Here is a 27,616-nt window from a genome sequence, read left to right as displayed (position 1 = left end):
TAATAGGAATAAAGAAATAATTTTATAATTATTAACAACATAAAATAACAAAAATAATGTTCACAAATATACAACTATATTATCACTTGAAAAAATCACCATAAATGTCTTCCTAAGTGGCCTTCTTGCGGTTTTTGGAATAACCACTGATCGGCTTCTAATGTATCCAGAGTATTATTTAAAATTGCATTCAGATTCTCATCATAGGTCAAAAATCTATCAGGATACGCTACAGAGGTTATTTTTCCTTTGTTGTCTAGTTTCCATTTTTGGTCGTCGTTATTGCTTTTATTGGCCATTACTGGAAGGGTTGACGTTCTAGCTTCAAGTACTCTACTAAAAATATGAAGTCATTTATAAAACTATAGTATTATCATATATATTTCACGAAAAATGAACGTGGCAAAATTATAATATTAGTGGAGTCAATGAAGGTTTTCACCTCCGATTTCGTTGAACCTCCATCGATTTTCATGAAAATTGGTAAGTATGTAGAGGATACCTCAAGAAACAAAGGTGACATGGTGCCAACTTGCGCTTTTACCCTGGGGGGGGATGCCACCCCTTCTCGGGGGTGGAAATTATTTTAATAAAAATAATACCACTAATCGATAGAGGGACAAATTATAAGTAAAATTTGTTATATAAAGTTATTTCAATAAATCAATAGTTTTTGAGTTATTAAAGATCAAAAGTTTTGATTTTTCCTGAAAAAAATCCATGTTTTAAAGCAGTTTTTCATAAATAACTCAAAAACCATAAGTTTCTTCAAAAAAGTTGTCATTACCAAAATCGAAGATAATATAAAAATAAATAAGCTCCTTATTCGAAAAATCCTTTATTATATATACAAAGTGAGTTATATGCAATTAAATGTATATTTTTTTCCGGGAGTACTCAAATCTTAGTATTCAAGCTTAAATAATAGGAAAACGATGCACTTTGTTAAATATAGATATTAAACATTTTAATAAAGTACTTAAAGGTAACTATCAAAAAGCTATATAGGAAGTCGATAGCATCAAAATTAAGCAAGTTATGATGGAAATAATAGGACCCTTTCAGATTTTTTAGGGAAGAATGAAAAATGAAACATACGTCATTTCCACAAAAATTAAAATTTATAGTAACCCATTTAAAACTTTATTTATTTTAACATGAGCAATAACTTTAACAATTTTGACCGGTTTAGAATGCATATTTTTGAAAAAAAAATACGATTAAAAAAATTAGAATTTTTCAAATTTTCGTGAATTTCATTTTCTTTTGATAATAACTCCAAAAATACTCGATATACTTAAAAAATGGTAGAGAACAAAGTTTTAGTTTTAACTTTATTTAAGCTTTTTCTTTTTTTTAATATTTTTTTACGACAAAAAATTCCCGAGATAGAAACATTTAAAACCTAAATTTTACTGAGAGAACCATGTAACCGGGGCCCTTTCACCTTGTATTTAAAAAAAAATAAAGGATTTAGAAAATGATGTTTAATACAGTGTTATAGAACTTTTACTTAGCTTTGTAATGGTTTTTGGATAAATCTCATATTTCAAAATTTAACGGAGTTATTTTAAAAAAACCAATAACATTTTCTTTGAAAAAATTTTATAGCGGAGATTTTGTATGTATACAGGTTGTGGGAAGTCCAATTAGTCGTTTGTTGTAGGAGATACGAAAAAAGTTTATTTAGGTGAAATTGGGGCATAGATAATATCAGAATTTAAATACATTTCCAAATATACCTACAGGGCCACCCATATTGACAGGGTGAAACAAAATTATCTTTTGTTTAATGGAACACCCTGTATATTTTTACATTTTTGGATTCTCCTCTATGTTTTATTTCTTAAAATATCAGGTTTTGTGATGTTATACGAAGTAGTTTAAAAGATAATTACGTTTTTATTTTCAAATTTCATAGCAATATTCACCCCCTGTATAATTGTAGTGATTTGACATCAGAAAATCAATTTATGTTCAAGTGATTTTTAATATAATCTATTATTGTCAAAAATTATTAATCTAGCAAAACGGGGTTGGTCGAAACTGAATGAGTGTTTTCTCAAAGTTTGAGAGTATGAGTTTTCTCAAACGGAGCAGCCTGTAATGCCTGTAATGAGCATTGTAATGAAATGCTATTGTATGCCACTTTATTATTTGCCACCCTGCCAGTGAGAACTGAATTTATTTTTGAAATCCCTAACTTTATGTCTTTAATTATTTTAAATATTGTAAATGATTAAAAAACAATCAAATTAAATTGAAATGAATAACCAGTGTATATCTTCCACATTGACTTCATATTAACGTAGCCTGTACCATAACATTGCACAGATTATTATCCTTATATAGCAACGATATACCATGAATGTGAATTCATACTTGAGAAATGTCCTATATCCAGTCTCACAAAAAAAAGGGATTCCTCAAACATAATATATATGCAGACAAAATCAGCCAAAGTGATTTGCGGTATCTAACTAAAAGTTGGTTTTGTTGAATGGAAGCACGACGATACTTTAGTGATAAGCGTATTTTTCGTAGTAGTTATAGTATGTTGTTTTATATTATGTATTATCTATATTAAATTAGTTTTAGTATGTTTCGTTTATCTAAAAAAATGTAAAACAAACAAAAATTCTGTTTTTCTTGTACTTGTTTTTTCGTATAGATATTGTTTTATATTGTAGTAAATTGAATTTAGTTTTAGTATGTTCCGTTTGTTTGTAGAATTATATTTAATTAGATTTGCTTTAATTACTAAAATAAATAAATTTTCAATTATATTTTATGTATTTGTGGAAAAGGAAACCTAGCATTAGCGGCCACATTTCTATAACGGCCAATTGTTTTCTATTTTTAGTGGCCGTTATTGTCAGGTTTTACTGTACCAATAATATTATATTAAATTATGAAATATTATTTAAATAAAAAATTTATAAACTTGATACCAGAAAGTGTGCTTAGAATTTACTCCTCTAATTATGGGGTTATTTTTAATAAAATAGTGTTCACCCATGAGAAGGGGCAACATCCACCCCCAGGATAAAAGCGCAAGTTGGTACCACATCATTTTTGTTTCTTGAGGTATCCTCTAACTACTTACCAATTTTCATGAAAATTGATGGAGGTTCAACGAAATCAGGGGTGAAAACCTTCAGTGACTGCCTTTTTGGAAATATAAAAGATTAATTTTTTTCGTGATTGTCGATTTGCTAATTTTCTGATTTTTGGTTGCTATAAGGTTTAAAAAATTAATAAAAATTATAAATCATGCACATAAATGTAAAAAAATATTTATTTTACTTAATTAAACGAGATTGCTTGAGCCAGAATGCTGAAATCTGCATTTTTATCATTAAAAAAAAAGGTGGATTTCACCCCTAAAATGCAGAAAGCGCAACTTGGTGCCATATCACTTTTGTTTTTTGAAGTATCCTCTAACTAATCAACAATTTTCATGAAAATCGATGAAGGTTCAAAGAAATCGTGGGTGAAAACATTCAGTGACTACACTTTCAGAAATATAGAAGAATAAGGTTTTCGTGATTTTCGACTTGTTAATTTTCGGATTTTTGGTTGCTATAAGGTTTGAAAAATTAAAAAAAATGTAATTCATGCACATAAATATAAAAAAAATATTAATTTTTCTTAATTAAACGAGATTACTTGCGCCATAATGCGGAAATCTGCATTTTTTACAATTTAAAAAGTAGGGGTGTATTACACGCCTAAAATGCAAAAGCGCAAGTTGATGCTATATATCTTTTATTGCTTGAGGTATCCTCTAACTACTTACCAATTTTCATGAAAATCGATGAAGGTTCAACAAAATAGGAAGTGAAAACTTACAGTGACTGCACTTTCAGAAATCTAAAAAATAATTTTTAAAAAAGGGGTGTATTTCACCCCTAAAATGCAAAAAGTGCAAGTTGGCACTATATCACCTTTGTTCCTTGAGGTATCCTTTAACCACTCACCAATTTTTATGAAAATCGATGGAGGTTCAACGAAATCTGAGGTAATAACTCATATCCACCTTCATTGACTCCACTAATAGGCTCTTCCGAACTTTGACAGTATACCCTATTCCACGAACATACGCCTGTTTTGGATTACTTCGACAACGAATATTTTACTGTGCAAAATAAGAAAAACGAAAGTAAATTGCAAATTACATTGTTGTTTATTGGAATAATTATTAGCGCCATTTACTTTCGTACTTCTTATGTTGCACAGTAAAATATTCGTTGTCGAAGTAATCCAAAACAGGCGTATGTTCGTGGAATGGCCCATATTGTTGAACCATATTGTTGAAGCTATGTCTGTCAAATTGGCTGAGATTTATTGTAGCGTACAACAAGACGAGCAATAATTGATAAAATTGTTTTGTCAAAATATCTGTCCGAAAAACGTTCGCCACAATAGTACTATCTCCGTTAAAAGAAAGTCGCCGGCTTAGACAAGCTGCTTGTTGGAATAAGGAGCTGTCTGATCTCGAAAGAGAAACAAAGCTGCTATTTAATGTGGAGAAGAAATCAGGTGATTGAGAAGCACATAAGGCCAAACTGAAAATCTGTAACAAGAGAATCCTATCCTCTAAGAAAAGATCCTGAAAAGAATGATGTGAAAGCATTGAAAGTGTACCTGACACTGACAGGGTTAACAGAATTCTTAAAAGAGATAATACGAATAAAAAGTACAGTCTATGGAGACTGAGAAGAAGTAGAGTAACTTTTAAATGTTCACTTCCCAGGGTCGATGCCATTACCTAGTGTAAATAATCAACAAACCAGAACCCTAACCATAATTGACTGGCTGACCTCTGAAGAGTTCTTTGGTTCTCACAAGGTCAGATGGGCTATTGAAACTCTGAACCATATAAAACTGCGAGACTAGATGGTATATTTCTCAGGCTACCTTAAGTCCTTTGATCCGAATATTTAAAGCTAGCCATGTACTGGGGAACATTCCCAAAGCGAGAAGAACGTAGGTGGCGTATATTCCTGAACCAGGAAAAGCAGATTACAATTTAGCAAAATCACTCATGCCAATAAGTCTGACGTCATTCATGTTGAATACAATGGAATGAATACATCAAGAAAAACAACAGCAGCGGTAATAGGTGTATTAAACAGGAAAATCTGGTGAAGTCACCCTGTATAATCTGGTGTCGGAACTCGAAAGGAGTTTACACTAGAAAGAAGTCACCTTTGGGAGCGTTCAAGTATTACGTAACGCAGTTTGGAGGGGAGGGGGGTCTTGTAAAACGTTACGGCGCGTTACATGGGGGGGAGGGGGGTTCGAACAGCGCGTTACGTAACATTATTTTTTAAATTAAATAAAAAAAACTACATAATTTTTTTATGTTTTACATAGACCCCTGATTTGTATTATGTTGCACCCTCAATTTTTCAGCAGACCTACTGATTTGAACTGCGATCTACTGAAAACTGTATAAAACCTACTGATTTAAACTCCAATCTTCTTATCTACTGAAAACTGTATAAAATATACCGAAAAATCTAAAAAAATTCATTGCTCAAATATAAACCATTTCTCATTCATATACAACCCAAAGCCCAACATCCAACAGCACATTCTTCTTTCGTTTCACTTCACCTAAATTATATTTGATGGTAAAGTTAGCGACATAGGATTTCATAATAAATGATGTCAAGTGCCTTTACAAGGGACACTTTCCTTTAGAATTGTTTTGTTTTGAATAGACCATGTGTCATTATGTTTCCAATATCCGGAACTGTTCCCTCGGAGTTATTTATGAGTTTACGGTTTATCTGATGAATAGATAGGTAGGTACTTTATATTTTGGTAAACATGAAATGGGTAATTTTTGTCTTTTCTTTTGTCTTTTCTTATATTCTGTTTCCAATTTCCAATAACCGCAGAGCGTGTTTTGTTAAGTTGTGGTATTTAGACTTTGCGGTGCTCATTTTAATAATTAAATATCAGATAAGCAGTACTTTGTTTTTAATTTATTAATTAGAAATGATTAATTATTAATTTCTATAATTTATATTTTTGTTAGGAATAAGCACTGAAGCAAATAAGATGAGTTTATTTTGAAGTAAAATAAATAAATAAATAATAAAACGTTAAAATAAACTTATTTTACAGTAAAGTTGTAGCTTTTTTGCAGTATTTTAGTATTTTATAACTAAAGTATTATGAAGGTTTTAAAAATATGAGTTTATTTGGCCGCGTGCGTAATATAAAGGTGGTCGTTGATACCAGTTCATAAGTAAGGGAATCTACATAAATATAATTGGTTTGGACAATTTTTAAACTGGCCGTTAGTATAGAAACTGGGCCTTAGTAAAGGTGGCCGATTTTAACAGGTGACCGTTAACACAGGTTAACACAGGGTATTATACATGGTTTAAAAAATCTACTGATTGCTACTGATATTTTGAACCCTGCCCTCACGCTCCGCTCATGTTCCGACAACAGGACAATGGTATTCAAGTGAAAAAATCTTAAAATTTGTGAAGCACTGTAACATGTGTTTGCAATAATTAGCTAGACCTTTCTCCACAACAAAAGATGAAAAGATACATATGGGATTAAGAGGTTGCAGGGGGAACAACATGCTCATAAATCATGTATGTTTTCTGAAGTCCATAACATGCAGTATCGTTTTCAGCAGTAGGTATTCATTAATGTTTTAAATACGCAAATTTTCAAATTATCAAATTAGAAATCAGGAGAAGAACAAAGTTACATTTTAAAAAGCCCCCTTTTTTATACCATCTGAACCGCCTTTGCTAGAGTAAAAAAAGTTTCAGCGATTATCCATGTACTGATGTTATTTACAAATTTCTATAATGCACCTCCATTTTTTTCCGGAACCACCCCAAAAAAAGGAGAATTAATAAAGAAAGTGATTTTCTTGGAATCCTTCACACGCCATGCCCTTTATTAAAATGCTTCATACATCATTTTGTGCAAGTTCTTATTACTCATGCATAGACACCAAAAGCGATTTCCTGATGCAACCCCCGTAGCCAAAAAATAAATAAAGGGGGGGGGGGTCGAAAAAAATTGATTTTTTGATTTTTGACCTATATGGACAATAATGGACATATGCTCCATCAATAGGGTTTTTCATAAATATATATGATTATTGCAACATTACTGCGGAAACTATTAATTTTATTCATATTGACAAATATGTCAATAATGATAAAAAAGTTAGAGGACTATTTTTATAATCAATAAAAGTTTAAGATATAACACGTGAAAGTAAATAAATATTGTAAATCATAAATAATATTGTAAATATTAAGTGCTCTAAATAAGTAAATCATGAGATTAAACCTAAATCAACATGTACATATAATATCACCTGACATTTTTAGTAGTAGGTATATTCCCCGAACCATGACAGCAATGAAAATGAAAATGTTTATAATGAATACGAATTTAAAAAAAATGGTAACACATGCGAAGAATTTTGATCGCAGATATGAATACCCAAATATGAAAAAGACCATATTGAAGAATATAATACATATTACAGATAACTGGAGACCAGAAATTTGAAACTTAAAATGTATAATTCATTGATGGATTACACCGTTACTTGATAGAAATTCAGTTTATCTAACAATGAAACACCGAAAATTTTGTGTTCAATATTTCCACAAAAGGCTATAGCGGGATAAGATGGTAAAATCTGCGCTCGGCTGGATTCTTAGTTGGGGTTGGGCAATCGAAAGTACATAATTCAAAAACCCCCTAACCAAATTTTTAGCTCCCTATGTGACCCCAGGTGTCCCCTATCGAAAAAAATGTGTTTTTTCGAAAAACATTTTTTTGGAGCGACCTTTTGCTTTAAAAAATGTGAAAAAAATTGTGAATGTACATTGTTATACCCTAAATCACCCTGATTTTTTTCAGATTTTTGGATCAAAATTGACGCCAGAAAAAATTTTTGAAGTTTTCAAAAAATTTTTAGGTTATGTAGGTAATTTTTGGCTAGCTCGGACAAAATTTTTTTTAGTGTATTTTTTTCCGTTCTTTTGAATGGCAGGGATAGTTTTGCCATTTTCTCGCCGGAAATTACTCAAAATTCGAAAAAACCCATTTTTTTGGTTACCCCCCCTCATATTTTTAGTGTTTACTAAGCGATCTTTTCTTTAAAAAATCTGAAAAAAATTATGAACATACATTGATGCCCAAAAATATATTATTTTTTTTTCAGATTTTTTGGATCAAAATTGAAAAATTTTGAATTTTTCAAAAAATTTTTAGGTTATGTAGGTAATTTTTGGCTAGGTCCGACATAATTTTTTTTAGTGTATATTTTTCCGTTCTCTTGAATGGCTGGGATAGATTTGCCATTTTCTCGCCGGAAATTGCTCAAAATTCGAAAAAACCAATTTTCTGGTTCCCCCTCCTCATATTTTAGTGCTTACTGAGCGATCTGTTCTTTAAAAAATCTGAAAAAAAGTATGAACATACATTGATGCCCAAAAACATACTTTTTTTCAGATTTTTTGGATCAAAATTGAGGCCAGAAAAAATTATTGAATTTTCCAAAAAATTTTTAGGGTATGTAGGTAATTTTTGGCTAGCTCCGATATCATTTTTTTTAGTGTATTTTTTTTCCTTCTTTTGAATGGCTTAGATAGTTTTGCCATTTTCTCGCCGGAAATTGCTCAAAATTCGAAAAAACCCATTTTTTTGGTTCCCCCCCCCTCATATTTTTAGTGTTTACTGAGCGATCTGTTCTTTAAAAAATCTGAAAAAAAATTATGAACATACATTGATGTCCAAAAACATACTGTTTTTATATCAGATTTTTTGGATCAAAATTGAGGCCAGAAAAAATTATTGAATTTTTCAAAAAATTTTTAGGGTATGTAGGTAATTTTTGGCTAGCTCCGATATAATTTTTTTTAGTGTATTTTTTTTTCCTTCTTTTGAATGGCTTGGATGGTTTTGCCATTTTCTCGCCGGAAATTGCTCAAAATTCGAAAAAACCCATTTTTTGGTTTTCCCCCCTCATATTTTTAGTGTTTACTGAGCGATATTTTCTTAAAATAATCTGAAAAAAATTATGAACATACATTGTTATGCCCAAAAACATACTGATTTTTTTTTTAGATTTTTTGGATTAAAATTTTACTCAGGGAAATTTTTTGAATTTTTCAAAAAAAATCGTTTATGTAAGCCATTTTTGACAGACTTCGAAATAATTTGTGTATTTTTTTTTCGTTCTTTTGAATAACTGGGTTAGATTTGCCATTTTCTCTCCGGGACTTCCTCACAATTCGAAAAGAGCCATTTCTTTGTGTCCCCCTATGTGTACACATAAACTCAATTGCATGTCAATAAATAACGATTTTTGATGTCAATAAATAACGATTTTCCGTTATTTTGAATAGCGTGATCAGGTTTTTTGAGAAGAGAAGGTAGCCATTTTGAGAAGAGAATATGCATAAAATACGACAAACTCCCTTTGTTGATATTTTTCCTATGTTTTTAGTAGACAACCTTTAACCCTTAACTATAGGTACATGGCTACCTTAATTATATTATGTATAGATCAATTCATAGATATTTCTTCGTCTTAGTTGTGTTTTCCGATTTCTCAATTGAAATTACCATATTAATCAGGGCCGTCTTAACCCGGGGGTGCAAGGGGTGCGAGGCACCCGGGCGCCAAGTCCAAGGGGCGCAAGCCGAACACTTTCTAGACTCAAACTTGCGCTTGTCCTTAAAAAACTGCAAATAACAAATATGTAAAAGTGCACTTTCAGTATTTTTTACAAAGGCTATTAATGCTTACCTACTACACCTACGATATACTAATGGAATATGAAACCCATTTAGATTATTCCGATATAATTTCAAGAAGATGACGCGTACACTATTTTAAGTAATATCAGATAAATTAAGATTATTTTTAACAGAACATGGACCAGTGCAAATTAAAAGATCTAAGTATCCTGTAGATACCAATAACAGGTCCTTTGCAGATACCTATTATACAAAAAGTTTAAAAAATAAACGAAATTAGCAAACGAGATTGTCTTATATGTATATTCTGTATCTAATAGTGATTCTGTATTTTGTTTTTACTGTAAGCTTTTCAATGCCAATTTTTACTGCTTTTAATACCCACATCGGTTTCAAAGACTGGACACATTTCGAGAAATTTAAAAGACACGAGAAAAGTTCTGGTCATTTAATTTCTGTAAAAAAATATTTAGGTCTAAAAAAATACTTACCTACTATTAGACAGCCATACAATAGACTTTGTCAATCAAGTAGCAGTTGAACGCAAAAGAAAAAGGTGAACGGCGGTTTTAGAAAAAATTATCAGTAGTAATTGCACAAGAGCTCTAAAATTCTATATTAATTTTAGAGTTCGAGTGCAATTTGTTGCGATTATTTCATGAATAAACCTGTTCAAAACCAAAATTTTATTGTAATTTATATATGTAAGTACCAATTAGTGAAATTAAACACACAGTTGTTATAAATATGTATTTGACGGTTGAAAGTCATCACTTTTATAATTTTTAAAACATTTGTCATTAATGTCACTGAATGTATTTTTTCGTAGCAACGAAGGGCATCTGACGTAATATGCTTAACGACGGGAGATTATCAAAAATTATCACCTTAATTTGCATGTCTGTAGCTTTCTATTGGTCAGAATCTCCTATGAATGAAATAATCGAAATAATAACATTTTTATCACACCAAATTTACCATTAAGAGGAACCAGTCAAAGGTTGTATGAATCGGATAACGGTAACTTTTAATTAATAGAATATAATACGCTGTCAGAACACATTGCACGAATTCAAAGTGTTCAGCATCGTATGCCCCATTATCTTGGACATAATATTAAAATGAATTGATAAAGTGTAATTGGTGAAAAAATTAAATGAACAATTATTGTTGATTTTTTAAAACAATCTAAATATTATTCTATAATTTTAGATTGCACACCTGATATTTCACTCAAGGAACAACTTACTATTGTGTTTAGGTTCGTTTATCTTTATTCGTCAACAAAGCTTGCCGAAGTTAGATTTGCATTGTTAGTTGCATTTTCTAGGTTTTTACTGGTTACTGATAGTTGATACCACCGGACAAGGATTAGAAAATTATTTGTTAGAAATTTTAAAATGAATGAACATTGATTTAGATTATTTACGAGGCCAAGGGTATGATAATGGGGAAAATACGAGAGAGAAAAAATACTAGCCTTCAAAAAAGAAATTACAAAAAAAATAGTGCATGGAAATAGATCTGATATAGATGGTGAAGATCTATTATTCCATGTGTTAGAATTGTTACCAATATTTTTTACAAATAAAGACACAACTCCACTCGATATTTTAAGTTATATTATACTCTAATGATTTACTTCCGTTTTCCCAAATCTTTCTATATGTCTAAGGATATATAATTTAACACTTCCAATAGCACTAGCTGAAGGAGAAAGGTCTTTTTCTAAACTTAAATTGACCAAAAAATATCTGCGCTCAACAATTGGTCAATACAGATTAACAAACCTGTCTTTAATAGGTATAGAAAACCACATAAATTAGATATCACCGAAGTAATAAAAACTTTCGGCAACTTAAAAGCTAGAAAAGTTGACTTTGATAAATAGTGTTAAAAGATTGATATTGTTTGAATACTGAAACCATGTTTGTTTAATATATAAATAAAGAAAGCAAACATAATTAGTTTTAATTTTTGCGTACTTATAACCTCTGTGGTGCTAAGGCAAAACCCGATATGTCAAAAAACGTGATTTTGCAGCAGATGAGTTTAAAAGTTAGCGGTGTTGTTGTAATATTAAAATATTAAAATATCGGAAACTAACTTTATCATCTACTGGTTACATGGATGCGTTTAGCCATGTAGGGTTTTGTCATCATATTCTTCATCGTTCAATGTACATATTGGCATTAAAAACGAAAAATCGATAATTTTTGACATATCGGGTTTTGCCTTAGTACCACAGCTATATTCCTAAGTATATAATCTGACAAAAGGGGGCGCAAAGTTGAGTCTTGCACACCGGCGCCGTGTATGCTTAAGACGGCCCTGATATTAATATTACCTTTTGCGTATTTATTAATTAAGTTAAGGTAATTGAAAGTTAATTTTTTGATACGCTAGAGTACCTATTTTAAAAAATATATCAATATTAAAAATATTTAAATATATATAGACATTATTAATGTTATTAATAAGTAATTATAAGTAATTAATAAGTAATAAGTAATTATTAAAAACGTTTTCACAGCATGAAATATGCCATACCGTTATAGGCAAACGTTTATTTTCAACTTTATTTGATTTATTAATTTTACTTTTCAAAGGTGTAAAGCAGGGGTTCCCAAACTTTTTTGTACCACGCCCCCTTTTGTTGAAATGAAAGCTTCTCGCGCCTCCCCTTTACAATAAATTGTATGCGCCTAAATAGGAACAAAATCAAAACAAATAAGTATTAGCTTGAAAACAAAACATTTATTTATTCTGTCATAAGATACTATAATATCAGTTTCCATAAAATACAAAAATTATTAATACAAGAAAAATATATTAGGTTGGTTAGTGAGATGGATGTGCTTTCATTTTATTTACTAGTATGCCTATTCGTGGCTGAGTTTTAGTAAGCTCACAGCACAAGTCACTAGCTACATCAAGTTTATACCGATACTTTGTTTTAATTGCCACAATTGTTGAAAATCGCACAAATAGTTACTTGAAAAAGGCAAATATAAATGAAGAGCTTCCCGTGATACACTAAGATACACTTTGAAATATTTTAACCAAAATGAAGGTTTGTCCATTATAACAAAGTATTTGGCAGAGGAATCATTCAAAAAATTATTTGGATTTATTTGCAAAGCATCTTCTTGAAGTGATTCAGGCAGGGAGTCTATGTTGACATGGATTGGATCAGTTGACATGGAATGGATTCTGTAAATAAAATCGTCACAAGTGTTTGGGAAGTATTTCAGAACTCTTCAATTAGGCTCTCCAAATGGTTTGATATTTGGATTTTTAAACTTGGTCCTTCATAAATGTCCTTGAAGCGTGTTTCTTCTGAGATTGGCTCTACTTTAGAGAAATTTGAATAATTTCAGGGGTTTGCTGATATTTTACGCCTCCAAAGTTGAGTAATTAGGCCTCCATCACAATGAGTAACTACTATATTTGAGTTTCCACCCTGCAGTTTTAGGTGAAGGCTGTTCAACGAGTCAAAGAGGTCTGACAAATAGGCCAATATTACTTGGGTACAATGTTTTTTGAAGGCCATGTTTAGCTCATTTTGCTTTTGATGTTCCAAGGTGATTACTTCATCTTAAAGGTCAAATAATCTTGCCAACATATTTCCTTTTAATAGCCATCGTACTTCTGTATGAAGTAGCAGTGTTTTGTGATCACTTTCTAAATTTTCAGGACCAATAAATCCTTATGCAGTATACTGCAGTGTGAACAATCGGGGACTCAGGAAGGTCAATGACACCAGAGTTTTAAACAGTCGAGTATTCAACACACTGTTTTTTATGTACTTCACTACTTTAATACACAACTTTAAGACATCCCTAAGTTCATTTGGAAGGGTTTTTGCTGACAAGGCTTGTCGATGTATAAAACAATGTATCCCAATCACATCAGCATTTTTTTCTATTACTAATTACAAATAGCCTGAACGAAAACGAAGCATTGAAGTTGCGCCATCTGTACATAAACTGATCAGTTTTTGCCAAGATAGTTCATGTTTGTCAAAAAACTCTCACACTGCTCTATAGGCCAAATTGGTCCCATATTCCAACGCCGTCGATATTTTTGGAAGCCAACTAAGCCTTTACAGTTGGAAGATTTCTGTAACGATTTGGAAGATCTCTGTAACATTTTGGGAAGATATCTGTACCGTTTTGGAAGCTTCGCTATTCATACCAAATTCTATAATGTGCACGTTATTAATTTTTAGTTTTTGCAATAAAAATATTTTTATTACAGAAACCATAAAAATAAAAATAATTATTGCAAAAACAAAAAATTAATAACATACACAAACATAGAATTTAGCATGAGCAGCGATTATATTTAAAAAATGATAAGTATGTATGTAAGAACAATAATGAAACCAACAAATGACAGTAATAATTATTATTTATATAAATTTTGACATGAATTCATTGTTTTCATAACATATAGTAAAATAATTGTCTTTCTACCTTAGGAATTATTAACATTACCTGGAAACAACTAGGCACAGTTGAGGGAAGAAAAATAATTTATACACTGTAAAAATGTCTATTAATAACTAAAATATGAAACATTCACTTCACTAATCACTTGGGTACGGGATAAAAACTTAATACACAAATATTGTATAAAATTGATATAAAACGCATACACAACACAACAATTACAAAATGACGCACTCAATTCAATACAAGACAACGTTGCCGTATTTTATTTAGGAAATATATTGCATGCTTGGCTAAAATCTACTAAATCAAGAATTAAAACTTTATTAACTTATTTGAATATAATTTAGGTTTTTTTATAATAAAAACAGCAGCTAACTTAACTAGAAATAAATAAGTATAACGTGAATGTAAAAAAACCAAACTTTTTTTATATTTTAACAGGGAAACAAAATGACCTAGGTACTTAATTAATTTTTATCAGTTTTATATTTAATATTTTTATATAATATTTTGTCATCCATTGATTTTAACATATGCATGTCTGGATCAAATTTGGTACAATTCCCAACCTCATTCATACCTTCTTTGACAAATAATCATGAAAATACATTTTTTTCTACAACCGTGTTAAAAATGCAATTTTTAGCACTCCATACGAGCGTTAAAAATGTTACTTCAAGGAACTAGTGCTTTAAAAATTTTAAGGCACTGCAGTTCGTATTGACCGCAATACGGCAATTTGATGTAATGTCAAAAAAATATAAAAATGGAATGTCAGTCAAGTTCAAGTAAAAGTTTTTGTAGATATTGTCCTGTAATTACGTTTGTAGAAAAAATATTGTGTGATATGCGTGTTAAAAAGTACATGTTTAAGGCACTCATGTGAATTTGCAGAACTCGCTTCGCTCATTCTGCAAACTGTGTACTCACATGCGTGCTTTAAACGTGTACTTTTAACACTTATATCATAAATAACTATTTATTCAAAAGTTTATTGCGATCATCAGTTGTAATACGATTAAAACCGGAAAAAAAATCTTTCTCATTTTACGTTAATAGAAACGGGTAAACACATTATTTTTGCAAAGTTACATTTTACATACATATTTTAGTTTTCCGTGGTTAGCTTAATTTTAATAGCCTCACCGAACCGAATGTCAAAACTCTTCGTTATATAAATATTATCCGAAACACTACTGCACTGCTGCTTGAAACAAGAAAGTTTGGTATCAGACTCCAGTTTCATTTCTCTAATCTCTGTATTCATACCTACGTCCTGAATCTTATTTTCAGTAATGACAGGAAATTGTAACAAGATGTGAAAAATGTAAATACTATTAAAGAGTTAATTTCATTTTAGTCATAATGCATATAGCACAGAAAATGTTGATATACAGTGATGAGCGCGCTAATAACCGGCAAAATAGCTCAAAAGATGGAAAACATAATACATTGCGAAACAAAAAGAGATGAAACTAGTGGAGGTGGAAATTATCGTTAAGGCCGCGTCCCACGATCAAATAATTTGATCAAACTGGTTTGAGCAAACTGAAAGTGACAGTTAGTGACGTCACATCCTGAGTGTTCATTGTGGATAATAATGAAAAATTTTAATTTTAAATAAAGTACAAACAAGTTAGACAACTCAATACAAAAAATTTGATCAAACTAGACTGATAGTGAGAGCACAGATTTTTAGAATTTCAAAAAAACTGCAATTGTGACGTCACTTTGACGTACTTCTTCAAGTACGTCAGGTTTGCTCAAACTGTTTGATCAAATTATTTGATGGTGAGACGCGGCCTTTATAAACGTCTAAAATACCATTACATTACATAGTTTCTCACCTTTAGACGTATCAGAGGTATGACAACTGTCACTGTGAGAGTAGAATTTTATAAAATACTCCTGTCACAGACGTCTACAGGTGGAAAACTATGTAATGTAATGTTAATTAATACGTTTATAACGATAATTTCCACCTCCACTAGTTTCATCTCTTTTTGTTTCGCAATGTATTATGTTTTCCATCTTTTGAGCTTTTTTGCCGGTTATTAGCGTGCTCATCACTGTATACCAAAAACCTACTAAAAAATATTGCTTACTAGAATTAAAAAAAAATATATCAAAAATCTATCCAAAAAGTAGAAATCTGCTGAATGTGGCAACGCTGTTACAAAATAAACACCACTGTCCAACTCAAAATTCAATTGTCAAATATTCTTCTTCTTTTCAATTAGCCTTGTACCACATATATTAGCGATCTACATTATGTGTCGCCATCTCTAATTCCGGAAGCTCACTATATATATGGAACCAATTTTTTCCATTGAGTTCGCAGCCCATGTCATAACATTAACAGCTTTTGTCGTGGTCTTCAGTCTCCAACTCTGTAGAAAAGAGTAGCTCGTCCTTCATTCTTTCGTTTTGAATATACCGAACATAAACAATTAACTGATAACATTGTGTTATGAATATGATAATATGATAATTATATGTTAGTACTCTCGTCTAGCTGAATAGCAAAAAATGGCGATTATTTTACTGCATCAACTACCTGGTTTTGTATGTCTTCGGTCATATATCATCAATGCGGCGTTTCACAGTATTGTCAAAAAGAGGTATTTGAGATAACTTTTGCTTACTCTGCGTTACCAGATACAGTTTAACAAGCGGTTAATTTTGAATTTTAGAAAAATAACTAAATTTAATTTAATGTTCAACTTGTCTCGCGCCCCCCCTGATATGTCCTCACGCCCCCAAGGGGGGGCGCGCCCCCCCAGTTTGGGAACCCCTGGTGTAAAGTAAATAAAATTATTCGTTAAAAGTTACATTTTAAATAAGCAAACACGTTTGCACCGTAATCAAGTTATTTCCATAAATGTAGCTTACTAAATAAGTATGTGAATATCTACATATTTATATTTTCAATCCATGATATACATAGATAAAATAATAATACAATAATACTATAGGTAAGCATAAGCCAATTCGTGCTCGATTTTCCACGTGCTGCGCACTGTGCCGTGTTTTTGAAAAATTCAAAAAAATTCCCTAAGAAAATTATAATCCAAAAAATCTAAAAAAAATCAGTATGTTTTTGGGCATAACAATGTATGTTCATAATTTTTTTCAGATTATTTTAAGAAAATATCGCTCAGTAAACACTAAAAATATGAGGGGGGAAAACCAAAAAATGGGTTTTTTCGAATTTTGAGCAATTTCCGGCGAGAAAATGGCAAAACTATTCAAGCCATTCAAAAGAAGGAAAAAAAATACACTAAAAAAAATTATATCGGAGGTAGCCAAAAATTACTTACATACCCTAAAATTTTTTTGAAAAATTCAATAATTTTTTCTGGCCTCAAATTTGATCCAAAAAATCTGAAAAAAGAGTATGTTTTTGGGCATCAATGTATGTTCATAGTTTTTTTCAGATTTTTTAAAGAATAGATCGCTCAGTAAGCACTAAAAATATGGGGGGGGGGGAAACCAGAAAATGGGTTTTTTCGAATTTTGAGCAATTTCCGGCGAGAAAATGGCAAAACTATCCCAGCCATTTAAAAGAACGGAAAAAAATACACTAAAAAAAATTATGTCGGAGGTAGCCAAAAATTACCTACATAACCTAAAAATTTTTTGAGAAATTCAATAAATTTTTCTAGCCTCAATTTTGATCCAAAAAATCTGATTAAAAAAAACAGTATGTTTTTGGCCATCAATGTATGTTCATAATTTTTTTTCAGATTTTTAAAGAACAGATCGCTCAGTAAACACTAAAAATATGAGGGGGGAATTAAAAAAATGGGTTTTTTCGAATTTTGAGCAATTTCCGGCGAGAAAATGGCAAAACTATCCCAGCCATTCAAAAGAACGGAAAAATATACACTAAAAAAAATTATGTCGGACCTAGCCAAAAATTACCTACATAACCTAAAAATTTTTTGAAAAATTCAAAATTTTTCAATTTTGATCCAAAAAATCTGAAAAAAAAACCAGTATATTTTTGGGCATCAATGTATGTTCATATTTTTTTTCAGATTTTTTAAAGGAAAGATCGGTCAGTAAACACTAAAAATATGAGGGGGGAACCAAAAAATGGGTTTTTTCGAATTTTGAGAAATTTCCGGCGAGAAAATGGCAAAACTATCGCTGCCATTCAAAAGAACGGAAAAAAATACACTAAAAAAAATTTTGTCGGCGCTCGCCAAAAATTACCTACATAACCTAAAAATTTTTTGAAAAATTCAAAATTTTTCAATTTTGATCCAAAAAATCTGAAAAAAAAATAGTATATTTTTGGGCATCAATGTATGTTCATAATTTTTTTCAGATTTTTTAAAGAAAAGATCGCTCAGTAAACACTAAAAATATGAGGGGGGTAACCAAAAAAATGGGTTTTTTCGAATTTTGAGTAATTTCCGGCGAGAAAATGGCAAAACTATCGCTACCATTCAAAAGAACGGAAAAAAATACACTAAAAAAACTTTTGTCGGAGCTAGCCAAAAATTACCTACATAACCTAAAAATTTTTTGAAAACTTCAAAAATTTTTTCTGGCGTCAATTTTGATCCAAAAAATCTGAAAAAAATCAGTGTGATTTAGGGTATAATAGTGTACATTCACAATTTTTTTCACATTTTTTAAAGCGAAAGATCGCTCCAAAAAAAATGTTTTTCGAGAAAACACATTTTTTTCGATAGGGGACACCTGGGGTCACATAGGGAGCTAAAAATTTGGTTAGGGGGTTTTTGAATTATGTACTTTCGATTGCCCAACCTCAACTAAGAATCCAGCCGAGTGCAGATTTTACCATCTTATCCCGCTATAGCCTTTACATTAATGTTGATACAGCTGTTTCGACGGAGTGCCTTTCTCAAGTGACGTGTTTTTACTATGCGTCCACCACCTATCAGGAGGAAGGTCACGTCAGAGGTAGAACGAAAAAAGCAGGAGACGGACCGAATACACCCCTTATGTGACCACCAAACTCAGCCAAGCACACTAAGATCTCGGAAAACTTCCTGAAAACATCAAGATCCATCCCCAAAGCGCCAGAGACGCGCTGAATACACCTATGGCAAGCGTCAACTACCGCGACACATTTTCCTGCCTCAGAGGAAATGGCTGCTGGACACAATTTACCGTATCCGACTTGGAAAGCGCTAAACAGACTAAGAACCGGCGTTTCACGTTGTACTAGTAACCTGAAAAAATGTGGATACCAGGAGGACGATACCTGCGACTGTGGCGCGGTTCAGACCAGCCGGCATCTACTAGCATGCACAGAGATGAGAGAGACCTGCACAGAAGAAGAGTTAATTATAGCAAATGACAGGGCCATCTATGTGGCCAACTATTGGAAATACAGAATTTAAAGTTGTTGGTGTTCCGGACACGGAAAGTAAGTAAGTACTATGCGTCTGCACTTTAAAGCCGCTAACTGAATAGATTTTAAACTAAAAATGTAGCTTACCCACTTCCTTCATTTATAATAAAGTAGATGTCAGAATCATTTTTCATTGGAGTGATATTCCATACCATAGTACCGTCCTCATCATCAAAAAAGGTGGTTGTAACTTCGTCATGTTTGCCACTTAAAACCAAACTTGTGTACTTGTTTTTTATTGCTACTCCATTTTGAGCTAAAATATTTTGCAATTATTTATGCTGTACAATATGAAAAATGAACAAATTAAAGTACATAATTTACGAATCAGTAAAATTGTGAAAATATATACGAAGTAAAAAGTGAAAATAAACCAAAATATCGGAGAGGACCTCAAAAAATCAAGTGGTGGATGCTAAAAGATGAGAAAGAAGGTCTATTCAGGGAAAGAATAGTAGAGAAAATATGTTGGAACATGAAAGGAAGTCCTACTACAATTTGGAGAAGAATGGCCAGTAGTATTAGAGAGACTGCTATTGAAATACTGGGGAAAACGTCAGGAAAAAAGTTTGAGGATAAAGAGACTTGGTGGTGGTCAAACGAAGTTCAAGGAAAAATAAAAGAGAAAGGAAAAATTATATAAAAAGTGGCAAGAAACCAGATCCAACACAGATCTTCAAAATTATATGGTGGCGAAAAAGGAAGCGAAAGTAGCAGTAGCAAAAGCTAAAGCAGAAGCGTATTCAAACCTATACGATCAACTTGATACCAGGAAGGGCGAAACGAAGATATATTATAAAATAGCCAAACAGAGAGCAAAGAAAGCAAAAGATTTTAATCAGATTAGATGTATCCGAGATGAAAATAATAAAATACTAGTTCACGAAAAAGATGTCAAAAAGAGATGGAGAAAGTACTTTAACAGCTTATTAAATGAAGAATTTGACAAACAGCCTGTGAAGTCAACGGAGACAGTAGCAGCAATAGTCACCAAAATAACAAACGAGGAAGGGGCTCAAGCGCTTCAAAAAATAAAGAAAGGAAAAGCGGTAGGACAAGATGATATTCCTGGGGAAGTATGGAAAGCATTGGAAGAGACAGGAACAAGGTGGCTAGCTGGTTTATCTAATAAAATTATGGAAGTTGGACAAATGCCAGACGAATGGAGAAGCAGTATTACTAGTACCTGTCTACAAAAACAAGGGAGATATACAGCAGTGTACAAAGTACAGGGTTATAAAACTGCTTAGCAACACCATGAAAATATGGGAGAGAGAAAATATGGGACATATCCGAGAATCAATTTGGCTTTATGCAGGACAGATCAACAACAGACGCAATTTTCATTATAAGGCAGTTGATGGAAAAATACAGGAGTAGAGAAACAAACGCTCATATGGTATTCATTGATCTTGAGAAAGCATATGATAGAGTTCCTCGAGAGATTCTGTGGTTGGCACTCAATAAGAAAGGAGTCCCTGGTGCATATGTAAAGATTGTGAGGGATATGTATGAGGGAGTAACGACTAGTGTTAGGACAGGTGTGGGAGAGACTGATAAATTTCATGTGAAAGTAGGATTGCACCAAGGCGCGGTGCTTAGTCTGTATTTATTCTCATTAGTTTTGGACCAGATAACAGCGAAACTACAGGGTAACATTCCATGGTGCTTAATGTATGCTGATGATGTCGTGTTAGTAGGAAATAGTGAAAGAGACTTACAACAAAAACTGGAACAATGAACACGAGCTCTGGAGGAAAAAGGTTTAAAACTTAGTAGGACAAAGACAGAGTATTTGGAATGTTCATGTAAAGATGGAGTTACTACAAGTAAAATGGTATTTTTGGATGGTGAACTGATTGTAAAAGGCAATAGTTTTAAGTACCTGGGATCGGTATTACAGAGTAATGGAGAAATACATGGAGATGCATGCAGTAGAATTAGGGCTGGATGGATGAAATGGAAAGAAGCGAGTGGTGTGTTGTGTGACAGAAAAGTCCCAATGAAGCTGAAAGGAAAATTCTATAAAACAGCCATAAGACCGGCTCTGATGTACGGAACTGAATGTTGGGCAGTGAAAAAGAAAGAGGAACAACGAATGCATGTGGCGGAAATGAGAATGCTTAGATGGATGAGTGGAGTGACAAGAAAGGATAAAATTAAAAATGAGTATATTAGGGGAAATCTAGGTGTGGCACCAATTGATGCCAAAATGAGAGAGCATAGGTTGAGATGGTTTGGTCATGTTCAACGTCGAGACGTTAATCATCCAATACGACGAGTAGCTGAAGTGCAGATTCCTGGAAGGAGTAGGAGAGGAAGACCAAAGAAGACGTGGGGGGGAGACGATTAAGCAGGACATGTTGGTAAAGGGGATTAATATTGATATGACCCAGAATAGAATTATGTGGAGAAATGCAATTAGGGAAGCCGACCCCGCATAGGGATAAGGCGAATGATGATGATGATAAAATTGTGAAAATAATGAAAAAGCAACAGCGAAAGAGACAGTGGACAAGTTGAGTAAAAGTGGCTCTCACTAATCAAAAAGAAACATGGAAAAGATTAGTGCAAGCAAAATATCAAAGGGACAAAGAACTATATAACAACAGAAATACAATGGCCAAAAGGCAGTAAGAGATGCGAAACAAAAATACTGGCAAGAGTTTGGGAACAGCTAAAATGAAAGTTATAAAAATGGAAGTAGATTCTTTGGAATGAGATCAAAATATTAAGAGAACAAAAGAGAACAAGAAATGTACGGTATAAAAGATGAAAATAACAAGATGCAACATAAACATACGAAATTGTAAAAGCATTACATCTGTAAAGTTAATTTAAGTTAGAAGAAGACACAAGCCTGTATTGAAATGACACATTAAGCTCAAGGGAAGAAGAGAAAAGGGCATGGAGAATAGAGAAAAAAGAAGTTTCATTTTCATTTTCAAAAAAGAAGTTATTGAAGCAATAAAAAGCAATAAAAACGGGAAAGCTGAAACAGCAGATGGCTAGAAATGATCAAATGGATGTGCGATGAAGTCATAGACTAATTCTGGATTATTATATCTAATGAAACATTGAAGAATAATAAAATATCAAAATATTGGGAAAATAATCTTGCTCTACCAATTTATAAGAATGTGGACAGAATTAACTGGAAGAACTCTAGAGCGATATATCTAGCGCATCGGCATTTAAAATATATACTCAAATATTAGAGGATTAAGTAATAACCGAAATTGAAAAAACCTACTTAGAAGAAGAACAAGCCTGCAGAAAAAATACAGACAATAGATAATATTATTTTGTACTGGGAAATATAATAGAAAGAAATGGAGACAGGGGAGGAAGTATTACTAACATTCGTATACTTTGACATAATTTATGTGACATAATATATAGAAAAATAATTGATAAATGTTAAAAAATAATACAAAAATCAATACATCAATACAATATCATAAAATACTAGAAAGAAAATAAAAATTAGGGGAGAAAGGTCAGAAGATTTCCTCCTAGAAAGAGGAGTGAAGAAAAGCGGTAGCCTGAGCCTTCTAGTAGAATTTATAATATTCATGTATAGATGAAAAAGAATAAAAAACCGCTAAACGCCGTAAAAATGAGTGGCGCATTCAATATTCCAGCTACAAAAGATCTGATATGAATATTACGTGGCGGGAAAATGTATTTTCATTTTGATGCAAAACAAATTTTAGTTTTATTTTGAAAGATTTTTGAAGTTATACTTCTTTACGGGCGTAATGACGGTGAAATTTTATATGGGAAAACCTAGCGACCGGGCGCATGCGCATTATAACTTTGTTCTGATTGGATGTTCAAATGACATGACAAAAATTATCCAATATGACAGCTGTGGCACAGCTGTGGGACTGTGCATGGTTTGGTTATAATGTATGCTTGTTGCGTTTTAAAATTTGTAGCAAGAGAAACAACAAACAAAAATTTAGTTAATGGTTATACTGCCTTTTTAAATAGTTTTCATATTATATTTTTGGACTTATTTACATAGAAGAGATGATTGTTGCATGCCAATGTGAAAGCTCATCAAACTGTGCCTAGTATGAGTGCCGCAGATCTCGCTTATTCAAAGCTAAAGAATCTTTCACTGGTAAGTGTTTTATAAATAGTTGATCAAATTTTGTTATGATATTTGAACATAGCCACTTTGCACGACGCAAGTGATTGCGAAATTTATTAGTCGTTATACGGGCTCCGATACCTACCTTGAACCTACCAAAATACATAAGTAGTATGTAATACTTTTATTTTACACCTTAATATTCACCTAATATATTGTCTTCTTACTCTATGTTTTGTTGTATTTTTTCAATTCTAAATCATTTCAATTCAAAATCAAAATAATTTGATTTACATAAGTTAAAAATGTCAAAAGGTTAATCTGTTTAGTTAGACGATCTTCGCACATAATGACAAGCTGTCTCTGTGGCGAAGTTTTAATGCGGGTGAATCCCAATACAACGCAAATACCAGCCGCGTGGTAAGTTGGTTCGAATCCCAATAGAAACTTTTATTTTTTTATTTTTTTTTATACATTTTATGATTGTAAGTATATTTATTATATAATTTTATTTTCAGAAAATACGTATTTAGTTAAAAAATTTTCCGACAATTAATGTTCAGAAATCATTTGTGGCATTTTTAATGTGTTTTTTGGCACTGTTTTAATAAAAATTTTTGAGAAGTAGTAAGTATAAATTAATTTAATATTTAAATAAAATATAAATAAAAAGTATATTAATTTCGTTTATAATCATATAATCATATAATAGAAGTATAACTTCTTACGTGCGTACAAAGTACACACACATTCTTTTTTTCATAATATTTGCCCAATTTGAAGTAAAACGCGCCACAAAAGAGTAACTTTGATACAGTTTGAATTTTGAAACTCTTCTATGGCGCGTTTACTTCAAATTTAGCAAATATTATGAAAAAATCTTTTAAAATAAAACTAGAATTTTGTTTGGCATCAAAATGAAAATGCATTTTCGCGCCACGTAATATGCATATCAGATCTTTTGTAGCTGGAATATTGTATGCGCCACTCATTTTTATGGGGTTTAGCGGTTTTTTATTTTTGTATCAGGAGTTTTTCAAAGTTATTTATAAATTAAATGTATAAAGCTGAATGCAATGTTTCTCGATTACACGTTAAGCTTTATAAATGGTCGCCTTTGTCGCATTATCTCCCAAATGATCTAATGTAGATCGAATGTACACTAGATTTCTTTTCTATTCGAAATAGATTGAAAAAAATATTAAGATGGCCGGTAAAGCGCTGGTTTCCTCGAAAGCGACACCGACAAACTGCGACCGTAGCACTGCGATGAATTACGTCAGATTACGGTGAAAAATTCAAGGTTCTTCACTGCGGCAATGGAATGTGCAAACTCAGCAAGCGGTGACTTCCAACGCATCCTTGGAAACCACCGCTATTATTTTGCGTGGTACAGTTTTTTATGACGTCATTCATCGCAGTTTGTCGGCACCGCTTTCGAGGAAACCAGCGCTTAAATGAACTCGGATTGCCCGTTGCCAGATCAAATTAGCGTCGTAACCACTACAACTACATAAACCATTTAGGGAATAATCGTTAATTGGATTATACTTTTGTAGCTTAATAACTTCTAAACGGCTTAACCGATTTTGTTCACTAAACATGAGTTTGAAACGTATTGACAAGTAGTATATTATACATCTAAGGTAAACTATGATAACTGAAGCTATTACAGGAATTATTGAGCTTGAAAAACCGTTTTTCTCATAAGAAACAGATTTGATCATACTAATGAAGTCTATAACTTAAAAATTCGAATTTTCCCGGATATAAGGTATACACCGTTAGATTCGTCTAGAGGCCTTCTACAAACGCTCAGTTATTGGCGCAATTCGTAGGTTGAAATTTTGAGTAATTGTCGAAAAACCAATATTTTCAAAGTTTAGTTTTTACCTTTTTGGCTATACTGAGCCGTGTGTATGTCTGATCCTGACACCATTTGAAAGCTTAACTCAACGCTATTAATTTGGTGTATTTACTGTTCTCCTGTCTCTTCTTGAACCGAAGATATATACCGCCAAAAAATATGCCGTTTTGTACCTACCAAGTCCTATAGCTGGTTTATGGGTAGTCAAAACTCACAAACTACACCGGTTCTGAATCGGCCCTCACTCCCTCTTCAAACACAGAAAAAAATTCAGATCGTCTTAACTTTTCCACATACATACATACATTACCAGAGAACAGCAGTTCTCTCCAGTGGCGCACATCCACACTCCCCTACACGCGACACTATATATACACGAAATTTTCGATTTTATAAATCTGACTGAATTGAAAATTGGGCCAACTCTCAAACCGATCTGAAAAAATTCAGATCGGTTTAACTTTTCCACACACATACATACATACATATCCACAAACATTTTCCCTTTTTTAAATAAAAATTGACTCATATTTCTGAGCTCGGTAACTTTTGAACAGTATAACCGATTTTCAAAATTAGACATGCGTTGGAAAGGTAATGATCGCTTCTATTAGAATCCGCAAAGGTCGGAGTTAAATTTTCGAATTTTTTGGGAGTTTTGGGGACGAGAACGAAAAACGGACCCTAAATAAGAAGGGCCGTAAAATCCACACCCTTGGACCAAAATGGATGGTTGACATATGATTGGGTGAGTCTTTTCCTGAGCTTTAAGATGGGAGTTGGCCGAATTTTCAATTCAGTCAAATTTAGAAAATCGAAAATTTCGTGTAAATATATAGTGTCGCGTGTAGTGGGTGTAGGTGTGCGCCACTGGCGAGAACTGCCGTTCTCTGGTAATAAAGAATATGAAATCTAGAACGAGGACACTCAAACAGCAGTTAGATACAATCGAATTACCCCTACCTACACAAATTGAAACACTACTCTGCAGACGACATAGCGGACAATCAGAACAAGATGTAAAAATTAGTAAACATATGGATAGAAGAGAGAGAAGTTGAAATTAATAGTAAATATCAAGAAAAGAAAAATAAAGCAAAGACAAGACAATATATAAGCAAATAGATACAAAGGACAAGAACTAGGAGATGTCCCAACATTTGAATACCTAGCAAGTATCTTTTCAAATGATGGAAAATTCGATTTAGAGAAATAAATAATAAAAATAAATTACTAATATGCAAGCAACATACCAATAGTGACATAAGCAAGTAAAAGCTGGGCATTACAAAAAAGCAAGAAGTAAAATAAATGAAATATTGTGGAAAGTAACACACACCAACAAAGACAGAATCAGAAATGATAAAGAGAGAAACCAACTAGAGCTAGAGCAAGAAACCATAATAAGTAAAAAAACCAGAAAATCAATGGAATGGTTTGGGCACGTGGGAGGGGAGAAAAAGAATAATACAAACTAAAAGGACAAAGAAATGAATGAGGACGAGCAAGAAAAAGTTAGATAAATACAATTATAAAAACAGATAATGCCATAGATATGAACTACACAGAAATGAAAATGATAACGAGGCATAAAAAACAATGGAAAAAGAGAATAGACACCAACCCAACCAAAAAATCAGACACTTTTGGGGGTAAAAAGAGTTAAGAGAAGAAGAAGAAACTTTTTTGGGAGATTTTCGTAAGTCAATTTGAATAATTGGTTATATTATAGGACAGACACGTAGTGAAAATCTTTAAAACACCTCCACTAGTACACGAAAGATTATTGTAACAAAAATGTTGCAAAATATATGTTTGAAGTATTTGGTAGAATTAATGAAGAATGTTAACTTTACTTTAACTTTTATGCTATGAATTATTATTTACTAAAATGCTTACCCTCACCGGTAACCAATCTTGAAAATGTGGTTATGGTTAAAACTAAAATAAAAACATTGGTTGGAAGCTTAGACATTCTTATAATTAGTTGCCAAACTACTTTGTAATAATAAAATATCTGTAGATGGTATCTTTCGATG

The 27,616-nt window shown here is 32.2% G+C and overlaps 1 protein-coding gene across 2 annotated transcripts; it reads right to left on the bottom strand.

Moving 5' to 3' along the window:
• On the bottom strand, positions 1 to 27,616 carry LOC126880377 (uncharacterized). Of its 2 annotated transcripts, none has more exons than XM_050644202.1 (3): positions 27,477 to 27,616; positions 19,699 to 19,867; positions 1 to 336 (listed from the first exon to the last, which is right to left on the bottom strand). In XM_050644202.1, exons 1-3 carry the CDS (start codon positions 27,550 to 27,552, stop codon positions 96 to 98), a joined length of 486 nt encoding a protein of 161 aa, XP_050500159.1. In that variant the 5' UTR covers positions 27,553 to 27,616; the 3' UTR covers positions 1 to 95. The 2 variants fall into 2 exon arrangements, with proteins under 2 accessions (XP_050500159.1, XP_050500160.1); XM_050644203.1 differs by having other exon boundaries at positions 1 to 333.

Source organism: Diabrotica virgifera, chromosome 2 (genome assembly GCF_917563875.1).
Source record: "Diabrotica virgifera virgifera chromosome 2, PGI_DIABVI_V3a".
NCBI lineage: Eukaryota > Metazoa > Arthropoda > Insecta > Coleoptera > Chrysomelidae > Diabrotica > Diabrotica virgifera.
Note: the sequence above shows the minus strand (reverse complement) of the source record. Positions and strands in the feature narration are given on the sequence as shown.

Coding starts and splice junctions, on each gene's coding strand:
- LOC126880377 (XM_050644202.1), bottom strand. CDS start 27,552: ATGTCTAAGCTTCCAACCAATGTTTTTATTTTAGTTTTAACCATAACC. Junction 19,868..27,476: donor AAGATTGGTTACCGGTGAGG/GTAAGCATTTTA, acceptor AAAATATTTTAG/CTCAAAATGGAGTAGCAATA. Junction 337..19,698: donor ATTATAAATGAAGGAAGTGG/GTAAGCTACATT, acceptor TCATATTTTTAG/TAGAGTACTTGAAGCTAGAA.